Here is a 27306-nt window from a genome sequence, read left to right as displayed (position 1 = left end):
GCAGGAGCTGCTGCAGCTGTCGAACCAAGCCTCTTCTGAGAAGGGAGCACCTGTACCCAACAAGACCTCAGAGAGGCAAAGGCTCAAAATCCCTGAGCCGCTGAGGCAGGAGCTGCTGCAGCTGTCACACCAAACCTCATCTATGAAGGGAGAACTTGTGCCTCAAACGACCCAGGAGAAGCAGAGGCTTAAGATACCTGAGCCGCTGAGGCAGGAGCTGCTGCAGGTGTCACCAGAGCCTCTTCTGAGAAGGGAGCACCTGTGCCCCAAAATACCCAGGAGAGGCAGAGGCTTAAGATACCTGAGCGACTGAGGCAGGAGCTGCTGCAGGTGTCACCCAAAGCCTCTTCTGAGAAGGGAGCACCTGTGCCCCAAAAGACCCAGGATAGGCAGAGACTCAAGATACCTGAGCTGCTGAGGCAGGAGCTGCTGCAGCTGTCGAGCCGAGCCTCATCTATGAAGGGAGAACTTGTGCCTCAAAAGACCCAGGAGAGGCAGAGGCTTAAGATACCTGAGCCGCTGAGGCAGGAGCTACTGCAGCTGTCGAACCAAGCCTCTTCTGAGAAGGGAGCACCTGTACCCAACAAGACCTCAGAGAGGCAAAGGCTCAAAATCCCTGAGCCGCTGAGGCAGGAGCTGCTGCAGCTGTCACACCGAGCCTCATCTATGAAGGGAGAACTTGTGCCTCAAACGACCCAGGAGAAGCAGAGGCTTAAGATACCTGAGCGGCTGAGGCAGGAGCTGCTGCAGGTGTCACCCAGAGCCTCTTCTGAGAAGGGAGCACCTGTGCCCCAAAAGATCCAGGAGAGGCAGAGGCTCAAGATACCTGAGCCGCTGAGGCAGGAGCTGCTGCAGGTGTCACCCAGAGCATCTTCTAAGAAGGGAGCACCCGTGCCCATAAAGACTGCAGAGAGGCAAAGGCTCAAAATACCAGAGCCACTGAGGAAGGAACTGCTCCAGCAGAAGCCTCAAGCCTCTCCTGCACAGAGTAAACCCGTGTCTTTCAAGTCCCCACAGGAAGCACCTTTACTTGACAGGAACCCTGTACATACCTGGACCTCACAGGGAGCAGGAGTGCTTGCCAGTTCTCCACTGCCCACTGGGTGTCTGAAGGAAGCAGCAGTGCCCACCAGAACCATGAAGGCAGGAAAACGGAGGTTTGCTGAGCATCTGAGCATGCCTGACTCTTCCACCCAGGGATTACCTACGCCCTCCAGGACCTCAAAAGTGGCGTCTGTGAATTCTGGGACCTTACAGGGAGCACTTGTGACCAAAAGCTCCCCACAACAGGGAGCACACCCTAGAATCACAGAGCAGCAGAAGCAGAAGCAGAGGGAGCAGTGGAGACAGCAGCAGAGACAGCGGAGGCAGCAGAAGGCATCAGTAAGTTCTTTCCATTTTTACTTATTTTCAGATTTATTTGACAAATTAAGCACTGTCTTCACCTAAGCTACTATGTATCTATCTAGATCATTTATTTAAAATCTCATGACTTTATATTTCAAAATGATAGAAAGATATACAGCACCTTTGGATTTAAGAAGCACTCCTTAAACCTGCCCAGCATTACATGGTTATGTCTGTTCCTTCAACAGGACAATATAGATGTGTGTGAGCCACCTCCGCAAAAAATACTGTGTGTGGAAATCAACAAGGTGCTACTGAAGCCTAAACTGGGGAGGCAGAAACATCAAGCCCCACAGCCCATATCCCAGCTTAACCTGAAGATGGTTAGTTCCTTCTATCCTACAGTTTTACTTAGACTTATTTAAAAGCGTAAGCACTAAAGCTTCTGTTTTCCGAATCCGCTATTTAAAACTGTATGCAGTATATTTCAATATGTGAGTTAGTCTGGGATGAGTATCGTATACTTTTCAATTCATAAACCTCCCTCATACTGAAATGGTAGAAGCAATATATCTTTAGATTTTCTCAAAGAATTACTCAATAAATCTGCTTATCATTACATAATTATGTATGATCCTTCAACAGGACAATGTAGGTGTGAGCCGGTCACCTCCAGCAAAAAGGGAGCACATGGTGAACAAAATCAGAGACCAACAACTGGGGCCAGGCGGCTTACAGCATTTATGTAGTATATTTATATACTACATAAATATACTACATAATGCTGTAGTATATTAGTATATTATATAGTATATAACATATTTATGTGTTTAATGAAATATTTGTAAATATTTAGTATTTATATGTATTGTGTTTGAATTTAATTAATATGATTGTACGTATAATAAAAAAATAAAATCTAAACTTTTCAATTAAGCCATTTATTTAGCAATGACAACTCACATCTTAACACTTTAAACCAATATAGATAATTTTTGGGGTGCCTGCCCCAGGACATTTTTCTGGCTATATACAGTGGGGCAAAAAAGTATTTAGTCAGCCACCAATTGTGCAAGTTCTCCCACTTAAAAAGATGTAAAGGCCTGTAATTTTCATCATAGGTATACCTCAACTATGAGAGACAAAATGAGAAAAAAAAAATCCAGAAAATCACATTGTAGGATTTTTAAAGAATTAATTGGTAAATTCCTCGGTAAAATAAGTATTTGGTCACCTACAAACAAGCAAGATTTCTGGCTCTCACAGACCTGTAAGTTCTTCTTTAAGAGGCTCCTCTGTCCTCCACTCGTTACCTGTATTAATGGCATCTGTTTGAACTCGTTATCAGTATAAAAGACACCTGTCCACAACCTCAAACAGTCCAACTCCAAACTCCACCATGGCCAAGACCAAAGAGCTGTCAAAGGACACCAGAAACAAAATTTTAGACCTGCACCAGGCTGGGAAGACTGAATCTGCAATAGGTAAGCAGCTTGGTGTGAAGAAATCAACTGTGGGAGCAAGTATAAGAAAATGGAAGACATACAAGACCACTGATAAACTCCCTCGATCTGGGGCTCCACGCAAGATCTCACCCCGTGGGGTCAAAATGATCACAAGAACTGTGAGCAAAAATCCCAGAACCACACGGGGGACCTAGTGAATGACCTGCAGAGAGCTGGGATCAAAGTAACAAAGGCTACCATCAGTAACACACTGCGCCGCCAGGGACTCAAATCCTGCAGTGCCAGACGTGTCCCCCTGCTTAAGCCAGTACATGTCCGGCCCGTCTGAAGTTTGAGCATTTGGATGATCCAGAAGAGGATTGGGAGAATGTCATATGGTCAGATGAAACCAAAATAGAACTTTTTGGTAAAAACTCAACTTGTCGTGTTTGGAGGAGAAAGAATGCTGAGTTGCATCCAAAGAACACCATACCTACTGTGAAGCATGGGGTGGAAACATCATGCTTTGGGGCTGTTTTTCTGCAAAGGGACCAGGACGACTGATCCGTGTAAACGAAAGAATGAATGGGGCCATGTATCGTGAGATTTTGAGTGAAAACCTCCTTCCATCAGCAAGGTCATTGAAGATGAAACGTGGCTGGGTCTTTCAGCATGACAATGATCCCAAACACACCGCCTGGCAACGAAGGAGTGGCTTCAGAAGAAGCATTTCAAGGTCCTGGAGTGGCCTAGCCAGTCTCCAGATCTCAACCCCATCGAAAATCTTTGGAGGGAGTTGAAAGTCCGTGTTGCCCAGCGACAGCCCCAAAACATTACTGCTCTAGAGGAGATCTGCATGGAGGAATGGGCCAAAATACCAGCAACAGACTTACAGAAAACATTTGACCTGTCATTGCCAACAAAGGGTATATAACAAAGTATTGAGATGAAATTTTGTTATTGACCAAATACTTATTTTCCACCATAATTTGCAAATAAATTCTTTAAAAATCCTACAATGTGATTTTCTGGATTTTTTTTTTCTTCTCATTTTGTCTCTCATAGTTGAGGTATACCTATGATGAAAATTACAGGCCTCTCATCTTTTTAAGTGGGAGAACTTGCACAATTGGTGGCTGACTAAATACTTTTTTGCCCCACTGTGTATATATATAGGAATAACTTCAGAATAAATAAATATGTTGGTAAGCAAACGGTATTGGTCCCCACTGGCTTCCATTGTATGAACAAAGAAAAGAAAAAATACCACTGAGACATTTCTAAAATGTTTTTTTTGGGGTGTGTGTGTGTTTCACTGTTCAAAGCAGCTTGATTTAGAGCTGTTCTTAGAGCTTCTCTCTCTTGAAAGGATGTTTCTGCTGCTTGGTAATAACTTTTACAGCCAATATAAAATGAGGGCAGAGGGCTTAGACCCAGTGCCACGACCTGAAGTGAAATTTTTTTGTTAATAGTTTGTAATGTTAATAGACAGTAATATTAGTTTTTGTTGTTGCTGAGCCAACTCATTGCTGCACGTTTTTTAATTTTTTAATTTTTTTTTATGGCAGAGAGGTGTACAGACTATATCTGAAGGTGCTTGCTGACTAATGTTTGTTCACTGATGTAAATGAAATCTCTTAATCTCTGAATCTTTGAAACACTGAAACAGTTTAAAAAGAATTCAAAAGACTGTGTACTAGTCACTGAGATGCCACTGTTATGACATTAAAATATGTGCGACCATATGTGTCACGACAAAGGCTCCCTACAAAAAAAAATCAAAAATGTCATATATATATATATATATATATATATATATATATATATATATATATAAAATTATAATAATTATTTGGGAAATACATATGAAACCCTTGCTACTTGTGTTAGCTAGTCACCCTTCAGGAGCTGCTAGTTATTTTGACAATTAAAGTAAAAAAACAAAAACAAAATTGTCATTGTTCTCAATTGTTGTCAGGCTAGTTAATGGTTCTAAATAAGGCTCTAAATTAGTTTATACAGTACTGAATTTAGCTTTGACAAATTAGAAGACACAGTTTAATGTATGTTTATCGATTTTAAATGTTAAAATTGACCAGGCTTGATAGTTTTATGAGTAGAAAAGGTAGCGAATTGTGAGGATTGTGTTGTGCAAATAAATCCACTAGAGGGCGTAACTGACCGCGATTTTAAGAGTCAGATCTTCAGTCCACTGTGGACATGAAACACTACATAAAGGCCAATTATTAATAAGATCATAAACATTTTGCTTGCCGTTATTGTTGAAGCTACCATATTTACAATATTATTCCCAGATGTTTAGTTTCAGCCGATAAACTGTTTTTAAGCCTACATTAAGACAAATAGCTACATTAAACTAATGAACTGTTTAATAATGTTTTGATTAAATGCCTTTTGTTGAACAGTTTATAGTTTCTTTGTCAAATTCATCTAAATATAATTAGATTACATAGGCCTTTTATGAGCAAATATTGCCTCATTGTGTATAAATAACAATTAAAGGTTATATTTGTGTGAAAATGGTTTCATTAGTCATATTATTTGATACATTTCAGTCTGTTTAGTGTACCAAGCTTTACCAAGATGTTTTTGTTTTTGGAAAAAGAGTTGAGACGTTTATTAGATGCTTATATGTCATTGTCAAGTATATGCAGTGGGTTTGCCATTATTTGGTCAACCTAAGAGTTTTACACAAATTTTATAATATCTTCAAATTCGGTGTCCCAAAAGTTCTGCATGGTGTGTCCTGTTCTTGATCACCATTTACACATTTCAGAGTGAAGACAGAGACAGTGTTTCAAGCGAGTATTTTCAGTTCCAAGTCACTGAGCAGTGTGAGCGTGTGAGAACGTGTCTGTTATGCCCAAAAAATGCAGTCTACCTGTGTGTAGTCAAGTCACTATTGAAACACGACCAAACTAACAGCATACACTTTTTTTCAGTGTCTTGCGTGTTGCCATTGTGTAATAGTGTTCCTCTCCCAGAGGCAACAACGGTAACCTTAATGGAAAAAAAAATCATGTTTTATTGATGAATCTGACTTTGCTCTGGGGCTTGACTACACTGACTGTATACACTGTATGCAAGTTATTGCTTCAGTGTGAAGTGATATGCCATTTATCATAGTTCATCTGCTGTGATGAAAAGAAGGCAAGATGTCTTTTAATTAAAATCTCTAAAATGTGCTCAACAAAGTGGTTGTTGGCTCTAAAATTAAGACTAAATTGGATGGGCTATATGATTAGCACCCCCCCTCCCAACTTTCGCTTTTAAAGATATTTTGAGCATCTCTATAAGCACATATAACCTACATAAAATTGTAAAATAGTTATGATTCACAAAGTGAAATCTAAAATGTCAAGTGTTTGAGACCAACAAAGAAAACAACTGCAATAAAAACACATTTAGGCCTATGTAATGGAACTTAATTCAGAACCTTCAGTATAAGATGGTCTAATACAGCCCGTGTGACAACTAGCCCCGGTCTCTCTCTTCTGTGCTCTTTTTTCCCCATTGTAAGTGTTGATCTGTGGAGCAAATGTGGTGAAACCTGCCCTAACCCTCTCTCAGTGAACACGCTTTAGGGCCATTGAAGACCATCAGGTGGCGCTATTGGCTTAAATGGAAACAGGACACACACGTGCAGGGGGCCTAGCACACCAAATTACGTACCTTGAATCTCAGCGTTGGGGATCTTCAATGTGTTGTACAGATTGGTTTATAAATTATTATCTTTATTAGCCTTACTATAAATCAAATGCAAAAGACAGCACATGATGTTAGTGACATCTTTTATTTTTTTAAGCACATTTTATTAAAATACAGCACAGTTTCTACTTTAGTTTCGCTAAAATACCTAGTTCTTATAGCTACGTTATTTCTATAAAATTGTGCATTATAGGCTATATCCCCACGACAGTGTAAGAAGCTTTTAGAATAAAAAAAAAAAAAAGTTAAAAGTAAAAATATACTAAGTAGACTACATTTCGATTTAACCGGACAATACATTTATATTACAGTTTACAAGTGAATTAAAAAGCATGAATTACTTTTTAAAAATGTTTAAGAATTAAAAAATACAGTAAAAAATCTTCGAAATGTTTAGATAACAAAACAATACATGTTAGAATATTAAAACGTAAATTTAGGCCTATTTTACTTGATAATTTACAGTGAAAACCTGTAAAATGACATCCCAGACGTCTCTGCGTGACGCATCATCACTTTTAACAATAGGCCATTTTATTAATCATCAGTTCTATAGATTGCAGTGTCTTACTCGGTTATTATGCAATGTTTCTTGCGTTATTTTACCACGTGTCATGTTAGGCCTACCCTGATGGAGGTTTGTGTTTGTGCAACTCTTTTAATTCAGCATGTGCTCTTCTGTTATCAGCAAGTTGCGAATCAAATGTAACTTGTTGAAGTTTGTTGGTAGGCTATATTATGTCATTTACTGAAATGCACGGTTTTGACCTGCAACATAAACGAGCACTCAAATGCCATCCCGTATATAGTCACTAAAACGTTGCCAACGTATTGTCAGTGAATTTCACGCACCCAAAGCTGTCTGTTTCCCCCCCTCCCGTAAATTTTGCAGGGTCTTTTTTTAACAGTGCATTGACGGGAGCGTTGCTGGTGGGCGCGGAGACCCTCTGTCCCCAGACTGCCGCCACTAGTCGCCCCCAGCGCCACGCGTCACATCACGTCCGCACTTGAACTTGAATCCCATTCCATTCTTCAGAGGCAACCCCTGCCACACACACAGGCGCTGGGTCCTCCCTGAGAGCAGCGTGAACGCGAGACGTAATTGCTCGGGTCCTGATTGATCTGGAGAGGAGGTGTTGTCTTCAGAGGTTGAGCCATTCCGCGCTCTGATGCCAAGCGCACATGGAGGACAGTGCGAAAGACTTCTCTCACCTGGCGAGCCCGCCGTCCACGGATCTTGGATTTCCATTATAGCAGGACAACAACAAAGAATATTTGAATTTTAAGACTCGAGGTTGTCAGAGGTTAAAGAAGCTGCTGCTGCTGCTGCGGGTCGGAGTGATTTTCACGCACCGCTATCTCAGGTTAAGTGGCACTTAGTTAATGCCTCACGACAGTCGAATGCGATTTAGTCTGTTCACAGAGTACAAGTGTTAGTTTGTGCCGTGATAACGACTAGACTAGCGCGGTGGAACAGTACCGGGGCTGTGGAGGAAAGTTTGGAGAGGTCTTCTGGAGCGCACACATTAGTCCGAGTGTCCGTGAGATGCTGCTGTAAATGCGGGGCGATGTCCCGACGGAAGCAAGGCAACCCACAGCATCTGTCCCTCACACAGAGGGAGAACCTACCGAGTGAGTACAAGACCTCTGCCGTTGCCTCATTATTATGAAGTATAGGGGTACAGAAAACTTTCTCTTTCTTTCTTTCTTTCTTGCAGACTGATATCTGTAACTAAACATTGTTTTCTTTTTAACGTAGCAGCGTTGAACGTGCATTAAACATTCAAGATAATCAGCTCGTAAAACCATCATTAAATCTAGCGTATGTTATGTTTTTACAAAACGTAATTATGTGCTCTATCCTAACTAAACTTTATTAGAACCGCAAATAATAACAGTGAGCCAAGCGTAGGTTTACTTATTCTATTTAAGCTATATTTATCGATAATCCAATAATTGAGGCCTGTTAGTTTTTTTTTTTTTTTTGTGTTTATTTATTTATTTATTTTAAGCACTATCAATGCATTGATGATACTTTTCTCATTTACTGTGAATTATTGATTTAAACAAACTGGAAGTGCTGAACATAAAATCATAATTCATAACATACAGGTTTGTGAGACCCACGCGTTCATCTGCTCTGTCCCACTCAACACACACACACACACACACACTCCTCACCTATTATCTATTATTATCACATACATACACAAGTGTACATGGCTTATCAAGATTACTTTATGTAGTTTATTTAAAAGGCTCCGACTTTGCTGGATAATCTGGTGTTTATGTACTTTTAAAAACCGTAGTGCTTATATATTTTTAATTAGTTTATTTTTTTATCATAATCTCTGTTTTACAATATCAGGATTCACATGCATGGTGTTGATCGTCCAAAGCAACACACTCCTTATGTTCATCTTTAATTTACCATTTTATCTAAGATGCTTTACACACTCTTTCCACTAGTAAAACTTTATGTAAAAGCACCAAGTACTCTAAACCCTTTTTGCCTAGTTTTTTATTCCCTTAAAAGCTTTTCTTGCACAATAAAAAAAGCACAAATTAGCTGCAATGTAAACTATTGAGAGCAACATCAAGGAAAGTGCTTACAATAAAAAAAATTATAAAGTCTAATTTATAACAGCTCAATGATATAATCTTAACACAATGTTCACAAGTGTTTATAATTGTGATTGTAGCATATACAATAAAAGACCAGGAAGGTTTATCCACGGTTAATACATTGCACATCACCCTGTACACCCGTAGTGTTTGTGAATTAAACTCCAAAGCTTTTTGTTTATTTATTTAACCTCAAGACGTGTTTGCATTTATCAAATAATTCCTGATAAAAATATAACATTTAATTTTTTCGAAATGCTTGCCATTTTTTTTGATCTGCTATGACTTTTGTTGCTCATTGCATTCTGCCTTGTTATTCATTTTGGTATTTCTGGTTTCTCTGAGAATGTGGGCACAATGCGAAGGCGTGCCTTCCTGAAAATATCTGATTCAGTAGTGAGTAGATGGTCTTTACACGTCAAAATTTTCACTGTTAGTGATGCTGATGTTATCGTTTTAGAAAACGTGAAGACATGAGATGAGGAAAATGTGTTAAAGGAGTGGGTGGGCTTACAGAGAGCCGGTGGCCTTTAAATTCAAACCACTGCTAGTCTGCCAGTTTCTTTCACCTGACATGGTTTACTGAGCAGATAGTTTTTAGTTAGGTTTTAGTTTTTTTCTCAGAATACATTTTTGGGTTTCTTTCCAGTTGTTGTGACTAATAAATACTGAAACATCTCATTCTTTACTGCTTGCTTAAATATGTATGTTTGTACAGCAAAAGCCATCCAGTGTAAGTGTGTTGAGCAGAATAATTATACTGTGTCTCAAATACGTGTTTAGTTCAAACATAATTAGTCTGGCGGTGTGTGTGTGTCAGCTGGCAAATGTGCAGTTTACATTGTGCGCTCTATACACTCAATCGCATGTGTACAGAGTGTAAACCGACACTTTTTAAGTGGACTCCGTTCAGGTTTGCACGCCAACCTCCATTCCAGTCTTCACGGGCTCTTTCTGGGGTGTCTGTCTGTCTGTCTGCAGGGGAAAACCAAAGTGCCCTCATTTGGCTATGTCAATGCTTTTGGCACAAAACATGTCAGTTAGCTAGAGGTTGCACAATAGAGAGATTCTGCCCAGAGCGACAAGACCTATAGATAATGCTCAAAGAGAAAACCAAGGAACAAGAATATCAACATACTTCACATCTTGAAATAAACGCGGGGCGCACTCTCCGCCCGCATGTACATGTACAGGTGTGTGCATTACAGAGAACGTCTCAAGCCACGACCTAAAATGGCAGGGCTCTTGCAGACACAAATACGGGCTCTTGAGGAAGTCTAAGAGACGAAACCGCTCGTATTGAGATTTCCGCAAACCGCCCCAGTGCCAAAGAAACTCATTAGTTTTGTTTTTTCCTCTTAAGTCGTATGTAAATTGTGTGAACATGTATGATTCATTACATGAGTAGCTCGACTTTTGGATGGGTTGCTTGAAACGTTAAAATGTGGGTGGGGGCCGTCCATTAGGGCCCTTACTGGCTCTTAAAATGTAAAACGACTCTTTAATGGCTGTGAATGTCAGCTCTTTGAATGCTCACATGATGTTTTCCGTGATCTTTTAGTAGCCGCTGGTCATCATGCTAATAAAACGCAAGGCATGAACTGCCGGACCACAGTGCCTTTGATTTCTCAGAGTGGAAAGGGTCACATCAGCCTTTTACAAGTGGCTCTCGTCTTTAGGAGTGACTTTATGGTGATGTCCACCCTTTTTGTATGTGTTAGTGCTGCCTTCGAGAGAAGTTATTTCACAGACCGTGTGAGCCGAGAGCTGTTTGATGGACGTGTGGTTACCCGCTGATCGGACTCGTCTGACCTGACTTGGCAAATATTATAGGCGAGTCTCTGTTCCACTGCACAATATTTCGGTTTATTTTATGAGTGTCGTGTTTGCTGGTTTGCACAACTTCAGTGGAGTGTAAATGTGCACGGTTGAAGCTGATAGGGGGTGCTGTAAGCCCTTACGAGAGGGAAAGTGATAGAGAGGCTGTATGTTTGTGTGTGTGTGTGTGTTTTCTTTGAGAATCTGATTACTGCCTTCAGGAAATGTGATAACTGTATTTATAATGGTTAATACCCTGAATTGCTATCTCTCCTCCCAAGTGTATCATTCCCACAACAGGCTCAGTATAAATCTCTTATCTTACGCTAAAGGTAATTAATTCAATTTATTGTAGTATAGATTTCACCCTGGGGAGCAGTAATATAGACGCTGTGCCCACTGTGCTTATTGCTCCTAAACATTTCGTGTCCTTGCCTCCAACCAAGTTTTTAAGCAATATTTGTGGATCTGATTTCCAGCACACAGCTTTATGTGAAATTTTGGGGTTCGGGAAGAGTCATTAGCACGCACACGTGTATTTCAGAATTGTGCGCATTTGTTTGGCACGCATCCAGAAGCAGTTGACAGTGTATAGGCCTTAAATGAAGATAAGAAACAGACGTTATCAAGCACATGGATTATTTTTTTTTGTAAATGCACCTGGTGAGCTCAGAAATCACATTAGACAAAATCTTTTAACACATGCTGGAGACGTTAATAGTTCCGCAAATATATATCACTCGTAATCTTTGTTCTGAATGCGCTAGGTGTTCTCTGTCATCCGCTGTTTTTTTTAATTATGATTTTTTTTTTAAAATTCAAAGCCATGACCACAATAGACTTGACCTCAAAAAATGATTAATAATCAAAATAGTTGATCAGTATTATCTTATCACAAATGCTTTCTTTTATTACTAATTACTCTAATTACTACTGCATTATTAAAATGCTTTTTAATAGAATACCTAAAAAAAGATAAATCATTTTATTTTCTTCACTGTTTTTGTTTTCAGATTGTTTTGTTGCACACTTTCTATGTACTGATTTCCTCTCCACGTAAATCTTTTCCTCTTTTCACATAAAATGAGGTTCAAAAATCTTAGACCACTAATACAAGTTCACTTTTAATTTTTTATAATCATAATATCAGAATAACAATTTGAGTAAAAAGTCGAATTAAAAAAATTACATTACTTTCAGAAAATCAGCTTGCTTTAATAACAGCTGCAAAAAAAAAAGAAAAAAGGTATTACGTTGTGCAGCATGATTTGATAATGTTTCAAAGACCGTCTCTTATATTTCAGTGCAAGACTTTTGGTCTAAAGTTCACACGATCAGTGTAACGAATCAGCTTTTTTAATTACTGAAATAGGAATGGTGAAGAATCTTGCACATTATACAGCATAATGTTTCTTTGTTTTTAAATGTTATGTTCATTTCCTAGTTTAAATTAGATTGCAGGTCAAAGATTTTAAATTTAAGTCCACTGCAAATAAATTCACAGAATTATAAGTTGATGGTGTACGTAATTCATGATATATCAGCTATACTGCTTCTTTACACACTTTTTATTTTCTATAAAGATTTAAGTTTCAGCTTCTGATTGAAATATCACAGCACACACATCATCTGCTGTACACCTGTGGCTCTCACAGACATACACCTTCTTCTATTGTGTCCACTGCTTGCGTCTGGCCCGTTCAGGACGGTGTGGATGCCTCCCAGCACACCCTCTGCGCCCAATTCCGTGGCATTGGGTCCATGCCAAGCACACGATGTTTGTGTTCTCCTTCTTGGCATTACTCCACTGCTCTGGGGGTCTCCTGTCAGCCGGCGAGAGAGAGAGCTGCAGACAGCCGAGTGTGTGGCAGCGGCCCGGTGCTGCTCTCGCAGGCGTCCTTTAGATCACGCATGCGATGCTCTGTTTAGATATCACATGCTGCTCAAACTGACTTTGGTCAGCTTTGTGATGGTGGAGGTTCTAAATTTAAAACAGATCAAGAATATTCTTTTAAAAGAATCTAAATATCATGCTGAGTCAAAAATTCTACAGGAGTTAAGTTACTGTTGCTCTTCCCATGGCTCCTACACTCTTAATAATAAAGCTTTTTTTTTGCTGCTCTGCCACAGAAGAACCATTTTGGGTTCCCAGAGACCCTTTCAGTGAACAGTTCTTAAAAGAACCATTTCTTTTCTTAATGTGAAGAACATTTTATAAACTAAAAGAACCTTTTGTGCATTGAAAAGGTTCCTCCTGAACCACAGATGCCAATAAAGAACCTTTATTTTTAAGAGTGTTCAGCCAACCAGTGTGTGTTTGTCCCTCAGGCTGAGACTGGAGTTGATTTGCTATCGGATCTCATACTGCTGCTGTTTTTTCCTGTATTTACGCTCTCTGTAAATCTGTTTTGTATCTCATTGTGGTTTTGTGTTGAGCCAGATACATTTCACAGCAAACAGTGTGTGTTGGCTGTTTCGTCATCGATAATAATGCAGGATAACGGCATTGAGATGCCAAACAGGGAATTTCACGAGGGTACGAGGTGATAAAGATGTAACTGATTTTCACATACGAAAACGGCTGTTTGTCAAGCTCCTTAACCACTGTTCCCAACATGCACCTGCGATGCACTGACACGCAAGGCGACCCATGCCTGAGAGCGTATTTTGAGGCTGTTTTGCGGCTTTTGTGAGCGCTAGATTGTCTGCTGTGACATACCTGTATGGTGCATGTGCACCTCTCCAACATCCGTCCAGCGTGCAGAGAAGTAGACCGGAAACACAGATACCACTGCAAGACTGCGACTGTACTACCTGTCACACACACACACACACACACACACTCCGCTGATCTTACTGTGCAGCTCACAGGTGTTAGTCTATGCTGTGTGAACTGCGAATTTTGCTTTACGAGGACAGAATCACACGCTTCAGTTCCACAAACGGCTGACTGAGACCATTTTGACTCTTGTAACTTGTGCTAATGCTAGAGATATTTCATTTTCATTAACAGATTCCATCCAGTTCTATTTGGATGCGCTCAGCTCGCAGTGATTTGTGAGGATAGCTGCAAATGTGTGGAAAATTTCGGTCTATGAAGTCATTTAAAAGAACTCATTTGTCGTCTAGAGTCTACAGTACATGCAATATCCCAACAAGCAAGTTAATCATGTCTGGACCAGTTTGATAGCCAGACTGAAAAACAGATTTGCAGCTCACAATAACTGAAGAACAAAAATCACAGACACACCAATAGCAATTTGTCATTTAGAAACTTGACAGGTAATTTAATTAGTTAAATCAACTATTTTAAATTCAAACTAGTCAAGGCAAGGCGTATGTATTTATGTTGTTACATATTTTACATAGACCAAAATGTTAATTTAATATGCTTTACATAATAAAGGAAAATAGCTGTAAAGAGAGATGTAGAAGATCTATAAAAGTCTAGTTTAAAAAACATTAAAAAATTTAAATTGTCATTATTTAGCCACTCAGTCACTGGTCATTCCAGACTTGGATGCGGGTTTTTTTTTTTTCTTTTCTTTTCCTTTAAAAAAAAAAGAGAATTTTTGAAGAATCTTCATTCAGGTATTTTCCATACAATGCCAGTCAACCTTCATAAATGATTAAATAAGCAACATAAAAGTAATCAAACTGACCCATGATCAGTCTCCTGAATTCCTGTAATAGCTTTTTGTGACAGACTACAATTTAAGGCAAAATTCACTGAAATGTGTCCTTTACATCAATCATTATATGATTTGGAGACAGATGAAGCGGAGACTATTTCAATGAACACCTTAACAAGTAACTTAAATTCCCCATACAAACCTCTGATATGATTTATGAAGACTTGCAATATAGTGCTTGATATGCACATACTACTTTATGGTGGGGTTAAAAATGATAAAATGCATTTTATCTACTGTGTTTGTGTTTAAGATTGTTAAAAAAAAGCACGAATGACAGGGATAAATAAATAATCATGGAATATTCTTTTAAAAACAATAGATAAAGAAGAGAAGAGAAAAGAAACGAAGAACAATCAAAATGTGTATTAAAATAAATGTTAAAAAAGGAAAAGTATTAATAAAACTGAAATAAAATAATGCAGCTCAGTCAGTAAAAACTGAAGTAAAATCAGCTACATTTTCGCACAGTGGTTAATTTGAGAACGCAAGCAGATGTTTTCAGTCTGGACTTGAATGTGGTTACCGTTGGAGAACATATGACATCTTCTGGAAATCAAATAATGTTCACCTGTACTTGGCAAACATGAAATGTTGCTCACGCTTTTGTAGCTAGAAGCAAATTTTGCAGATAACGCATGACAAACTTTGGCGAATAGTCAAATATATATATATATATACATAGGATTAATACTTAACAAAAACAAACAAAAAACAACAACTTAAATCCTGTAAGATTCAAAACTTTGACTTAGACCCTTATAGCGTTTTATCAATGATAAATACAATGGATTCGAAAATATAAAAAGAAATTGAAAACAATGAAAACAATATTGAAATTTATACAAAACACATTGGCTCACTTATTCTCAGTTATTTGCAACTATCTGTGGCAGATTGATCTGTTACAGCTCAAAATTGATTATTGTAAGCCACGTATTATTATGAACCATAATGAGTTTATAATAGAGTCGTGCATTAATTGATCATTTTCCCTTTTCTTTCACCGCTCAGCTGCAGCAGATCATGACGCATCAGAGGGCTCCATAGCCAGCCCTGTGGGCGGAGCCGGAGATAGCGACCTGCTGACCTGCGGTCAATGTCAAACAAACTTCCCCCTGGGAGATATTCTAGTGTTTATCGAGCACAAAAGGAGACTGTGCCCTGGACCCAGCGCCTGTTTTGACAAACCGTCCGACTGCGGCGGCTCCCCGTCCCCCAGACCCCCACGGCCGGAGGTCTGCCGGAGGTCTGGACCGGTGGAGGTTGGGATCCAGGTCACGCCAGGAGAGGAGGAGGAAAAACGACTGACGCCCGCCAGAGGAATCTGCCCCAAGCAGGAGGGCGTCCCAACAGGTAGGTGTTTTACACTGAGGGCTGGAGGAGGGGAAGGTTTATTAGTCTCTGAAGCTTGGCAGGAAAGATAAATCTGTGAAGTGACAAACACCCACACACACAAAGATTTTTACTTATACTTGAAATACTGTACGCGCGCTCTTCAAGAACCAACAAAGTAGTCTTTTCTTGTCAAGAACCTTTTTGCGGTTCTTCGGCTATATGTCCTGTTGAAGGTTTTACATTAGGTAGTAACGACAAAATTAAATCTTGAGCAACTTTTATAGGTGGTTACTACATAAAATACATATGAATGTATGTATTACATGTTTATTATATTTTAATATATACTACTGGTCAAAAGTTTGCCAATTATACTTCATTTATTCAATAAAAATACAGTAAAATAGTATAATAATTAAAAATGTTTAAATTGCTGTTTTCTATTCAATATATTTTTAATATAATATATTTTAGGGTAAAACATCATGGATAGCGGGGCCTAAACTCTGGAATAGCCTACCGGTATGGTATATGGTGTCAACACTCTCCTCTTTTAAAGCAAAACTTAAAACACGTCTTCTTTAATGTATTATTCCAATTTTATGTATGTTGTTTTATAGATTACTAAAGATTTTTTAAAAAATTTTTAATTTGAGCTTCCTGATCTGTACAGCACTTTGGTCAACCTTGGGTTGTTTTTAAATGTGCTTTATAAATAAATAATGAAATTAAATGAAATATATTTTAACATGTTATTTATTCCTGTGTTCGCAATACTGAACTTTCTTTCTTTCTTTCTTTCAAATCTTGCTTAACCCAAACATTTATAATAACTTTTGTATGTATGACAGTTTTCCACAAATCCGCACATTAGAATGATTTCTGAAGGATCATGTGACACTGAAGACTGGAGTAATGATGCTAAAAATTCAGCTTTACATCACAGGAATAAATTACATTTTAAAATATATTAAAATAGAAAAGTGTTATTTTAATTGTAATATTGTAATAAAAGTTTTAACTGCATTTTTGATTAAATAATTGCAGCCTCTGTGAGCACAGGAGACCTTTAAAAAATAAAAATGAAAAAAAATTAAAAACTTTATTCAAAACTTTTGACAGGTAGTGTAGCACAGAATATAATTAAAACCAATTTTACCAAAATAAAAAAAAATAAAAAATGCCATCATTCCACTTATATATATATAATATATATATAGGATATATAGTCTATGATATGTAAACTAATAGTTGATCTCTATAGGTGCTGTGCAGTGATATACGCAGTATATTGGCCTTATAGCTTTTCCTCTAATACATATTTTAGCGAGGCTGGAATGCTGACCAATTACAACCCAGGACCAGAGCTGTTTGTTTAATAAAGGTTCTTTTAAAATAGGATTGGATTCTAATTAAAACCTTACTTTTTAAAGGAATATTTTACCCCAAATGAGTATTTTGTCTACTTTTGTTTACTAATCATGTCGCTTCAACCCCCATATTATTTTCTTTCTTCTGTGAAACAAAAAGAGGTCCATTAGGCTGAAGGGCTGAGCTTCTGTTTTAAACTGATGGCACTTGGCATCAGTGATATCAAAGCTGAACACAATTAATCATATTTGTGAGTTTCGGTAAATACCAAAACAATCAATACATTTTGATCTGTTAATCACACAAAGCTATTGTATGACTTGCCATTAAGATGTTGCATTTGGGTACTTAGCAAGTATAAATCACCATCCAGCTCAGAAATTCAGCCTTGCTTTTCCTTTTGGAAAAATAATAATGATAATAATTACAATAATATGGGGCTGGGATGATATGAGGGTTCGTAAATGATAACAAAAAATTTAATTTTGGGGTGAACTGTTCATTTAAGAGTGTAGTTTTATATGCACAGTTTCTCTTGATTCCAACACAAACACACACATACTGTTTAGCAGTTCTGACTGGATCGCTTCTCTCAAAAGGTCCTCTTCTTCTGACTCGGGCCTTCAAGAGGGATTAACACCCCTTGCATGATTTTATTAGAGCAAGACACAGCATCTCTCTCTCTCTTTCTCTCATCTGTATAAGTGAAACATAACAGCCCTGAGTGCGCCAGCAGCTGAAACCAATTCTCTAAGAGGAAAAAAACTCCAGAAATCCTCACTCAACGTGTTTGGGGGAAATATCATCGTATTAAGAAAAAAAGGCTAAGAAAGCCCATTAAAATTCAAGTGCTAAGAGACATAGTGTGGGGATTAATGAAGAAGATTCCTCATTCAGAGGGTTAAAGACTCAGTTTAGCGTGCGGGGCCTGGAGGGGCCACATGTTATCTTCCAGCACAGTGCCGCCCACCCTCCTCTCAGCACACACAGCCTGGACAAGGAAATGCTTCACTTGCTAGTCAGGATATGACAAATAGAGACAAATCAAACACACGCACACACACGCATGCTGCCCTACGCTAGTCAGCAAGCTTCAGCCTTGTCAATACTTTTTTCCCTTTAAAAAAAAAAAAAACTAAATTATACAAGGTTATTAGTTTTCTGTATTTGTTTGTATATGCCTTTTCAAAGCTGTTAATCTGGAGGTTTTTTTTTTTTGTATTATCTGAACTTTTTACTGAACAACTTTGGCTTTAGTTTTGCTTCGTTGACAGAAGTGGAGAAGCCGTCAAGGTTATCCACAGAAATACAGGGCAGGAAGGTGCTTTAGGCTTGAATTAAATATTTCCAGAGCATGAAAGCTTTACTCAACACATTAGATTGCCACTTAACTGTCTTAAGTTTCAGCCAAATTAGATTATATTTAATGGGGCTAATTAAATACAATATGGAGCTATGACTGCCTAGAGGCAAAAGCCATGCATGCTGTGGGCCAAAACGCCAAGCCTGATGGGTGTGCGTTAAACCCTTCACATCTCAATAGAAATGTTTTAATCCATGCTAGAATGGCTCTTCTGTTCAAAAGTAATAATTTTTAAGATAGCATATGTTTATTTAGATTTGGTTAAGAAATAGTTGACACGAAAAAGGCCATTTTGGAAATGTTGTTGTCATTTACTTTAATATTGCTTTGCAAATGAGGAGCGGAGCATTCACATGTGGAAAAATCTCTAATTGTATTTACGTTAGGCGAATCTTTAGGCACTTGCGGGTTCTGATATCATTCAGATTCTGGGAATCATGATTTAATTTTTTTGTTTTTTATTAACTAATGAGTTTACCAACTTTGAATATCACATTTATTTAACACTTTAGTGTAGGGACCAATTCTCACTATTAACTAATTGCTAATTTGCATGCCTGTTAATAACATATTGGCTGTTTATTAGTACTTATAAAGCACATATTCTGCATGAACATATTCTATATCCCTAATCCTACCCAATACCTAAACTTAACAACTACCTTACTAACTATTAATATGCAGAAAATTAGGAGTTTATTGAGGCAAAAGTCGTAGTTAATGGTTTGCTAATGGCGGGAATTGGACCTTAAAATAAAGTGTGACCTAAATTACTTCTAAATAAATTAATACTTTCAATCAAAAATTCTATATTAAGAATTATTACTTAATTCAATTCATTTTAATTAACTGAATATAGCTTCAAAATGTTTGCACATACATAACTGATTGCAGAAGTTTGAATATACCTATATGCAAATAGGATTTGAGATCTGTCTGTTCTTCACACAAAATTATTATTTTTAAAAGACTTGTAGTGCATGACTTGTACAGACTACAGATTTTTGTCATTTGTGGAGCAACAACCCCAATTCACTTTCATTATATGGAAAAGAGCAGCATGAACATTCTGCTAAACATCTCCTTTTGTCTTCTATAGACGGAAAAGAACAGAGCAAAGCACCATAATAGGGCTACATGTACTTACTATAGGGTTAAGGTTAGGGTTAGGTTTAGTTGCTTGTAATTATGCATAGTTTACTGTTATAGTAAGTACATGTATGTGTAACTACATACTATTAAAATAAAGTGTTATCTTTTTTGTTGTTGTTGTTTAAATGCTGTTACTTAATATTTACATATTTCTGCCTATTCCAAAAATCTGTCTTTAAGTTCTCCTTCTCTTTGTTCCTCTAATATAGAAGATTGAGACATTTGAAATGTTTAAAATTAGCTACTAACCACTTCTCATGCTAGATTTTTTTTTTTTTTTTAGATAATAGTTTATCCAATGCATCTAAAAAAAAAGTTTTTAGAAAAAAAACAAACAAACAAAAAAAAAAACAATATGGGATTTATATGTCTACTGTGTTGAATAATTATTAACAGGACACCAATATGTACCATATTCAAGGAAAGTGCCCATTACCTGCAGTTTCTGATGGAATATCCCATCAAGTGAATACCAGCCTCATTCTTGCTATTTTCAAATCTTATCCCTCATATGTGAAACTGCCCTTACTTTCTAATCAATCTCTGAACTATCTAGCTAATCATACTCCATGAACGCTGGAGAAAGTGCACCGCATCATGAGCTTGTCCTTTCCAACGCTCCTCTAATCACCTAGCATGCGCTCATTTAAATATTAGAGTAGGCTTTAATCATGGAAAGTAATCAGTGTCATGAATATTCATACCGTGCCGGTCTAACAGTCTCATTGTCTCACTCCTGTGCCAAATCGTGTCTTCCTGCCTCTCAGCTGTCTGCTCTGATGGCCCCAGTCTGGTATCAATGGAAAGAAGTTTAAAATAAATACACTATTCATACATGATCCTGAGAGAACAGTGTGTGTGTGTGTGTGTGTGTGTGTTGTGAGAGAGTTTCTAAAGATGGGGAGACTGATCCCTGTTCCAAGAGATGAATATTTGCACAGCGGCTCAAGAAGACGCCATTTGCATAATGACTTTGTAGTTTTGCATTAATTAAATTTGCATATGAAACTGCGTTAATTACCTCTGATCATCTGTTTTCAACGTTGCAGCATTTGATGTCCAGCCTTCGGGGTTGTGATTAGGGGTTACAGTGGCTGTTTCAGACTGTGTGTGTGTGTGTGTGTGTGTGTGTGTGTGTGTGTGTGTGTGTGTGTGTGTCAGGGACTGAAGCAGAATAGAAAGTGAATTTGATGAGTCAGTTTCACAGACCTTTTTCCTCTTTTTTGTGTCCAAACTCTTGCTAATATCCTGGCATATGAAACAGCTCTTCTGAGTCCTGCAGTTAAAAGAGAAGAAATGTTTTTGAAGTTCAGAGAATATTTTTTTAAATACACAGTGTCTTTAGAAAGTTCAAGGATCAGCCTTTGAATTTTCATGAAGGTACTGTCTTAAGCACTCTTTTTGTAAATGCACAGACATTTTAAAATGAAAAAATCAGGAGCTCTTTGTCTCTGAACATCTTTATGCAAAATCAACCACAGATCCAGCAGTGCAGAGAAACCGTTTTCACACGTCGTTTACACCATTAAGGAAATTACGGTTATCCTTGACCATGAGATCTTCACATAAATCTCCAAACGGTTTTAGTATTAAAATTTGTTTTACATCAGTGGTACTCAAATGGCTTCAGAACCCATATTATATGTTGAACACAATTGTTTATTAGACAAATGATTTAATAAACCTTCAAATCAAACATTTAGACACAACAATATGACAAACCTCAAGTTATTAAAATGACGTAGGCTGCATAGGAAAACTGACAGCTTTATAAATGCATAAGCAAACCTCAAAATAGTGATTTACAGTCGTTATAGTTTGGGTGTTTGTTTTATAAATGTAAATTGAATTTTGATGGTTTCATGCTCTCGGCAGCCAATAATTCACTGCTAAAAACACATTGTGGTCACACACACCATATTTATCCTCTTTACGAATGAACAAGAGTATTTAAAGTCGTCTGTGTCATATTTTCTTTTGCTTGGTTTTGTTCATGGTTTTTAAGAGTAAGAGTGAGCATGTCACACAACCTGTCTTTTTGAGTTTGTTTGGACACACATGCTTTGTCGTCTTTGTCATTTCATCCTTTTTTAAAGTTGAAAAGTCAGTTTTTATGCATTGTTTTTATGCAGCCATGCATTGATAAATAGTTGCATTTTATTATTTGCATGTAGCATTATTTTTACCCTACTGCCTGCAACCTTATCTGAACAGATCTGCGACCCATTTTTGTGTTACCACACACCAATTGAAAACACTGTTATAGATTAAAATCAGTTCATTTTCAATTCGGCAAATTCAACAGCAATAAATTCTCAACTCAAATTTAAATTAAAACCATCTTAGATTATTTTACAGACAATAGTAATTAATTTCAAGGAAAGATCTTTTAATTCTACAGACAAATAGTGGCATAGTATCATTCGATGTCTGTTGAAGCACTATGTAAATACCATATAAATTAGTGATGGTATGTATGAAGTACAGTACTTTTTGTTAATGTTGACCTAAAATCCCAATTAAAACCATATTGAACTAGATCTCTCTGTAGTGTTTGATGGACAGTCTTCTGTACACATTTCAGTCTCTCTGACCTCTAGCAGTAAAACGCAAAGCCGCGATGCCCGGTGCTTCACAGAAACCATACCCATGATCCCTTGCAACACCCAAGCTTTGCCAGCATCTCTGTTGCAGGGTGCCTGTGGTTAAGGCCTCTGGGATTTCGGGCCTGCTTATTTTTGGGATCCGTCCAAACGAGACCACCCCATCGCCGTCTGATTGGTGCTGTCTGCCGGCAGGGGTCAACCTGGTCCATGTTGGACGCATTATAGAGCAGGACAGCGCTGCATGTGCGCTCCACGCCGAGCCCTGGTGGAAAGAGTTAAAGTCTCCCACATGAAGGCATCAAACGCTCCACATACCACTTTATTGTAGTCATATGGCAGCAGATTTGATATTTTTCCTTCCACAGCGGGGAATAAAACTCGCCACTAATTTGGACTGTGAGCGTCGCCACTAAATTTCAGCATGTGCTGATGGTGTTGACCAGATGTGTAACGCTTTTTCCCCTCTTCCTCTCTGTCTCACTATCGCTCTTTTGTCAAATTAGCCATGACTGAATTCAAGTAAAATATTTAAAAAGAAATAGCAAGGATGGTGAGATGACATGACAGTTTTTCATGAATGTTGGGTCTAATCTGCACTGCTACCAATGGAACTCTGCAGCTCTATGTTAAAACCTACCCTTTGGAAAAAGCCATCTTTAATAAGTCTAAGCTGGTTTGCTGGTTTAAGCTGGCCTCTAGGGCTGCATGATATATCGTGATAAAATCACGACTTGGTGTGGTTATTAAATCATCTCACGATCCAGTGTGCAGCTCACAGCCTCTCTGAGATGCTGAAATACCATATAATGAGCTGAATGTGTAAATGAAACCCGAAACCCATAGTTCATATACAAATAAACAAAATCAAGACATAAATAGTGATATTGTAATGTTATAGTTGTACTATACAATTATTTTTTATTAAATACTCACTTTTTAATTTTATACTACAATGGTATTGTTACTATATATTTCTTATTTTCTTTAGCATTTTAATTACAATCACAATAAAAATAATAATAATTATTACTGAAATAGGTTCAAGTTTGTTTTTCCCAAATTGTCTGATCCTAAAAGAATGGTTATCGCAAAAATAATAATAAGTAATTATTTAATAATATTTAGAAATCACATGCGGAAATCACCACAAAATCACAAATTATTTTTAAGTAAATATTTCCTAATTATTTCCAAACATAGCTAGTCGGCTAGTAAAAATTCAATTCCAAATGTTTTCTTCTTCATATGGCAACATACAATGCAGAAATATAAAAATAGCAATTTCATATCCTCTTGACGTTAGGATGGCTTTACCAGTAAGACATTACGATAGGCTTGGAACTGCTGGGTGAGAAAGTGTTTGCGTGGAGAGTTATTTGCCAAACACTGACTATAGTGTCACAATCAGGCAGCCAAGCCACACACATGCTGATGCCCAAAGGAGAAGGCTCTTCTGGCAGCTGTCTCAGGCAGACAGTAAAGGATTTTGGGTTACGACTCTCTCAAACCTGCAACATGTGCAGTCTCTGTTCTTTAATATCATCTTCTACGTGGCACATGGTTTACCGACAACAAACATTTTACGTGTTGAGTTTAGAAAAGCTCAGGGTCTGTGAACATTTGAAAGGATGGTAATAAAAACAGTGTCATTATCAAGACGGGATCTTGTAGACTGCATTGAATTATACTGCAGTAAACAGCGTTTTCGACCGTTGCTGTGGTTTAGTGTTGGAGTTTGGTGGCAAATTTCTGTCATTGTGTGTGGAGTCCTGCTGGGTGGCACCATAAAAGTAAAGTAGTTCTAATACAACTTGAGTTTTTTCTCAGTCCGTCTGTAATGGTGGGAAGTCACTGAGAATGAATTGGAGCCACTGATAACATTGCTTATTTGCACAAGCTGTCTGGGTTTTTTTTTCAGCACTTAATATACTAACGGAATAATGCAAATCAAGTAATGCTTGAAAATTGTTCCAAAAAATTGCTTGCACGTTGCAGGTCAGTTTGCAGCAGACTACTGATTTTTGGCATACTTTATTGGCACTATACAAAGTCACAGCGTTGAATTCGCCCTCGGGTCTCTGATGATCCTGATGTCCTGATGAGTTTGAACTTGTGTGCTTTCCATGAAAGTTCCCTTTATTGTTGTTTGATTCTCTTACTGATCATTTCTGCACCATAAAAACAAGAAACAAATCACAAAAAATGTAATTCATGGCTTATTTCCATCTGGATTTTCAGAGTATATTATGTCGGTTTACAACGTGGGAATTCAGTAAGAACAAATTGTGGCCACTGATAACATTGTTTATTTAATTTTAGATGAAACTGTCTGTGTTTTCAGCATTTAATGCACTAAAGTAATAATGCATTTTAGATCAAATAATGCTGCAAGCTCAATGCAGTTTGCATATTGCAATTCGTAATCTTGCTAGTCATTTTGCAGCAGACTACTGCATTTTGCCGTACTTTACTGTCACTATATAGAGCTGAATACGTTCAAATGAACCATTTGTTTTTATCTTAGTGTGCGATCACACTTTATTATTTTTTTTATTAGCCATCTTTTTTGGTCTGTTCCCATCTCAAAAATCAGCAACGAGTACTTGAACATGAGTGTTGTACTCCAAAATAAGGGGAGGGGGCTGCTCTGTCATGTTGATAGCGGTTGATGACATTACAGTCTGAAGATTTGTAGGGTGAGAACCGCCATGATAATTCAGAATTAAACCCTCCTTGGCAGCCCACTGAATGAATAAACCCTCGATCTTATCAGTTTTTATTCATGCCAGTGAGGGCTTGTTCTTGCATGTAGTGTGCGGCAGATGTGGCCCTCCCGGTATGTTTGCTAAAGGCATTGGCTAGATGAAAGACTGTTCTTAACCATAAGCTATGCGGGGAGCTGTGCCAAAAGCTGAAAACGCATCATTGTGAAAACAGCCCTGGGAGAAGCTGATCTCCCCCAGCAGAGGATGAAGAGGGCTTCAGCGGAGGGCTGAGGGCGAGATGACACACGATGGAGAAATCGGCTCTCTCTCTTTTAACTTAGACTATTTGTTCTCATAAATATGACTGGCATGGAGTAGTTAACCGTCATTGTTGTCAATCAGTTTGTAGATACGAAACTTCTCTTCTTAATCTGCATACTTGGACACACTACATGTACATGGACAGTACATTGTTTTGAGTAGGTAGTAAAATAAAAAATATAGAAATGTAAATAGAAATCAAAACACTAAAAACTAAAATCAATATTTTAAAATGCTACCTACAGGTCAATTTTTGTGTCAAAACATTATAATGCACAGTATGAAAGATGTAAAAGAACAAAGGTCTACTGTTTGAATAAAAAATATATATATTTGTTATAATAATGGAGGAGGGACTTCTGGGATGCTGGTTAGAGCTGGTTGAAAAAGTCCAAGAGTAGAGCTCAGAGATTATAAGTATGAATTTTAATGATAAGTTGGGTATTAGACAAGTTTGTGTGTGTGGTCTGAAACAGAGTTGGATAAACATGCGGTATTAAGTATAAATAACAATTAACATTCACATACTACAACTTTGAACATTTGCCCTGAGATAAACAGAGAAAGTATTTAATTTTCAATGCGAAAATTAGAACTTAGCACTGAAAAAAATGATTCATTGAATTTACTCAATTTTTTTAAGGTAAGTGGTTGCAATCAATTTATTTTAGCTACATTTAAATAAACAAATTTTGTTGAAAGTTAGTCAACTAAATTTGTTTATTTAAATGTAGCTAAAATAAATTGATTGCAACCACTTACCTTAAAAAAATTGAGTAAATTCAATGAATAATTTTTTTTCAGTGCACATTATAAATTCATTCTTTTAATTATAAAATTATAAAGTTTAACATGCATGTTTAAAAAACAGTATATATTCCATTATGAAAATCAGAACTTATATGTATTACTAAAATTAATATGTATTAAAATATGTATAATTAAAAATTATATTCTTTTTCTTTTACCTTAATCCCTCCCTTTAGCTTGTACTATTCTAAACAATGTCTGAAACTTTTATTACCAGCACTTGTGTTATTTGCCTCTTCGTGATGAATCACTTGTTGTATTCCTCATTTGTAAATCGCTTTGGATAAAAGCGTCTGCTAAATGAATAAATGTAAATCTATTATAATGTTATTAAGTGAAGATGCACATTAAATGCAAAAAAAGGTCAAATTAAAATGAGACAAAGAAAAAAATTAACACCATATTTAAAGAGACAGTACTGTTTAAGAAATAGTGCTTCTAAATAGGTTACTTTTGGGATGATCTAGTGCTATTCGTATTAAGTTGCTGCTAGATGATTGAATTACATACAGTATGCTAGGTTTTTTACAACAGAGCACACTGTGCGCAGTAATCTGTCCCACAATGCAATGCACTTGACCTTCCATTTCCAGTGTGGCAAATGACCTAGAAATATGACACAATTTTTTCATCTTTTTTAAAATGTTTTTTTTTTACTTGATATTTAATGGACTGCCAAATGCAGCATTAAAATGCTACATATATATTTTGTTTAGTTCCAAGAGGACAAGTAGACATTACAATGCAACGACTAAGTATTGTACTTCTAATGTAGCATACAAATGTTTGAAACATTTATTGTTTTTACATAATGCATTCTGTTTAATATACATTCTGAACACAGCATTAATCTAAAAATGCAGATACAAGAGTCCACAATTAAATATCTAATATAAACCAACTAAATATCAAATAATGTTTTAATAATGGTCCTACTGAACACAACAGAAGTGGAACCCATTCACATGACTGGCATGTGTCGCA

The 27306-nt window shown here is 37.4% G+C and overlaps 1 protein-coding gene and 1 long non-coding RNA gene across 2 annotated transcripts in view; one reads left to right on the top strand and one right to left on the bottom strand.

The window, feature by feature from the left end:
- The first annotated feature begins 6962 nt into the window (after positions 1-6962).
- bcl11bb (BCL11 transcription factor B b) overlaps positions 6963-27306 on the top strand; it is a 33713-nt gene continuing 13369 nt past the window's right edge. The window contains exons 1-2 of the mRNA XM_058756279.1: positions 6963-8153; positions 15671-16012. Coding sequence (XP_058612262.1) covers positions 8090-8153; positions 15671-16012 — 406 coding nt within the window. The 5' untranslated portion in view covers positions 6963-8089. The remainder of the gene's footprint in view (positions 8154-15670; positions 16013-27306) is intronic.
- LOC131527274 (uncharacterized) lies at positions 15906-20983 on the bottom strand. Its single transcript, XR_009267621.1, has 3 exons — positions 20902-20983; positions 20585-20670; positions 15906-16033 (listed from the first exon to the last, which is right to left on the bottom strand). It is a non-coding gene; the product is annotated as an uncharacterized LOC131527274 (long non-coding RNA).

Source organism: Onychostoma macrolepis, chromosome 20 (assembly GCF_012432095.1).
Source record: "Onychostoma macrolepis isolate SWU-2019 chromosome 20, ASM1243209v1, whole genome shotgun sequence".
Taxonomy (NCBI): domain Eukaryota; kingdom Metazoa; phylum Chordata; class Actinopteri; order Cypriniformes; family Cyprinidae; genus Onychostoma; species Onychostoma macrolepis.
This window is presented reverse-complemented; position numbering and strand designations above follow the sequence as displayed.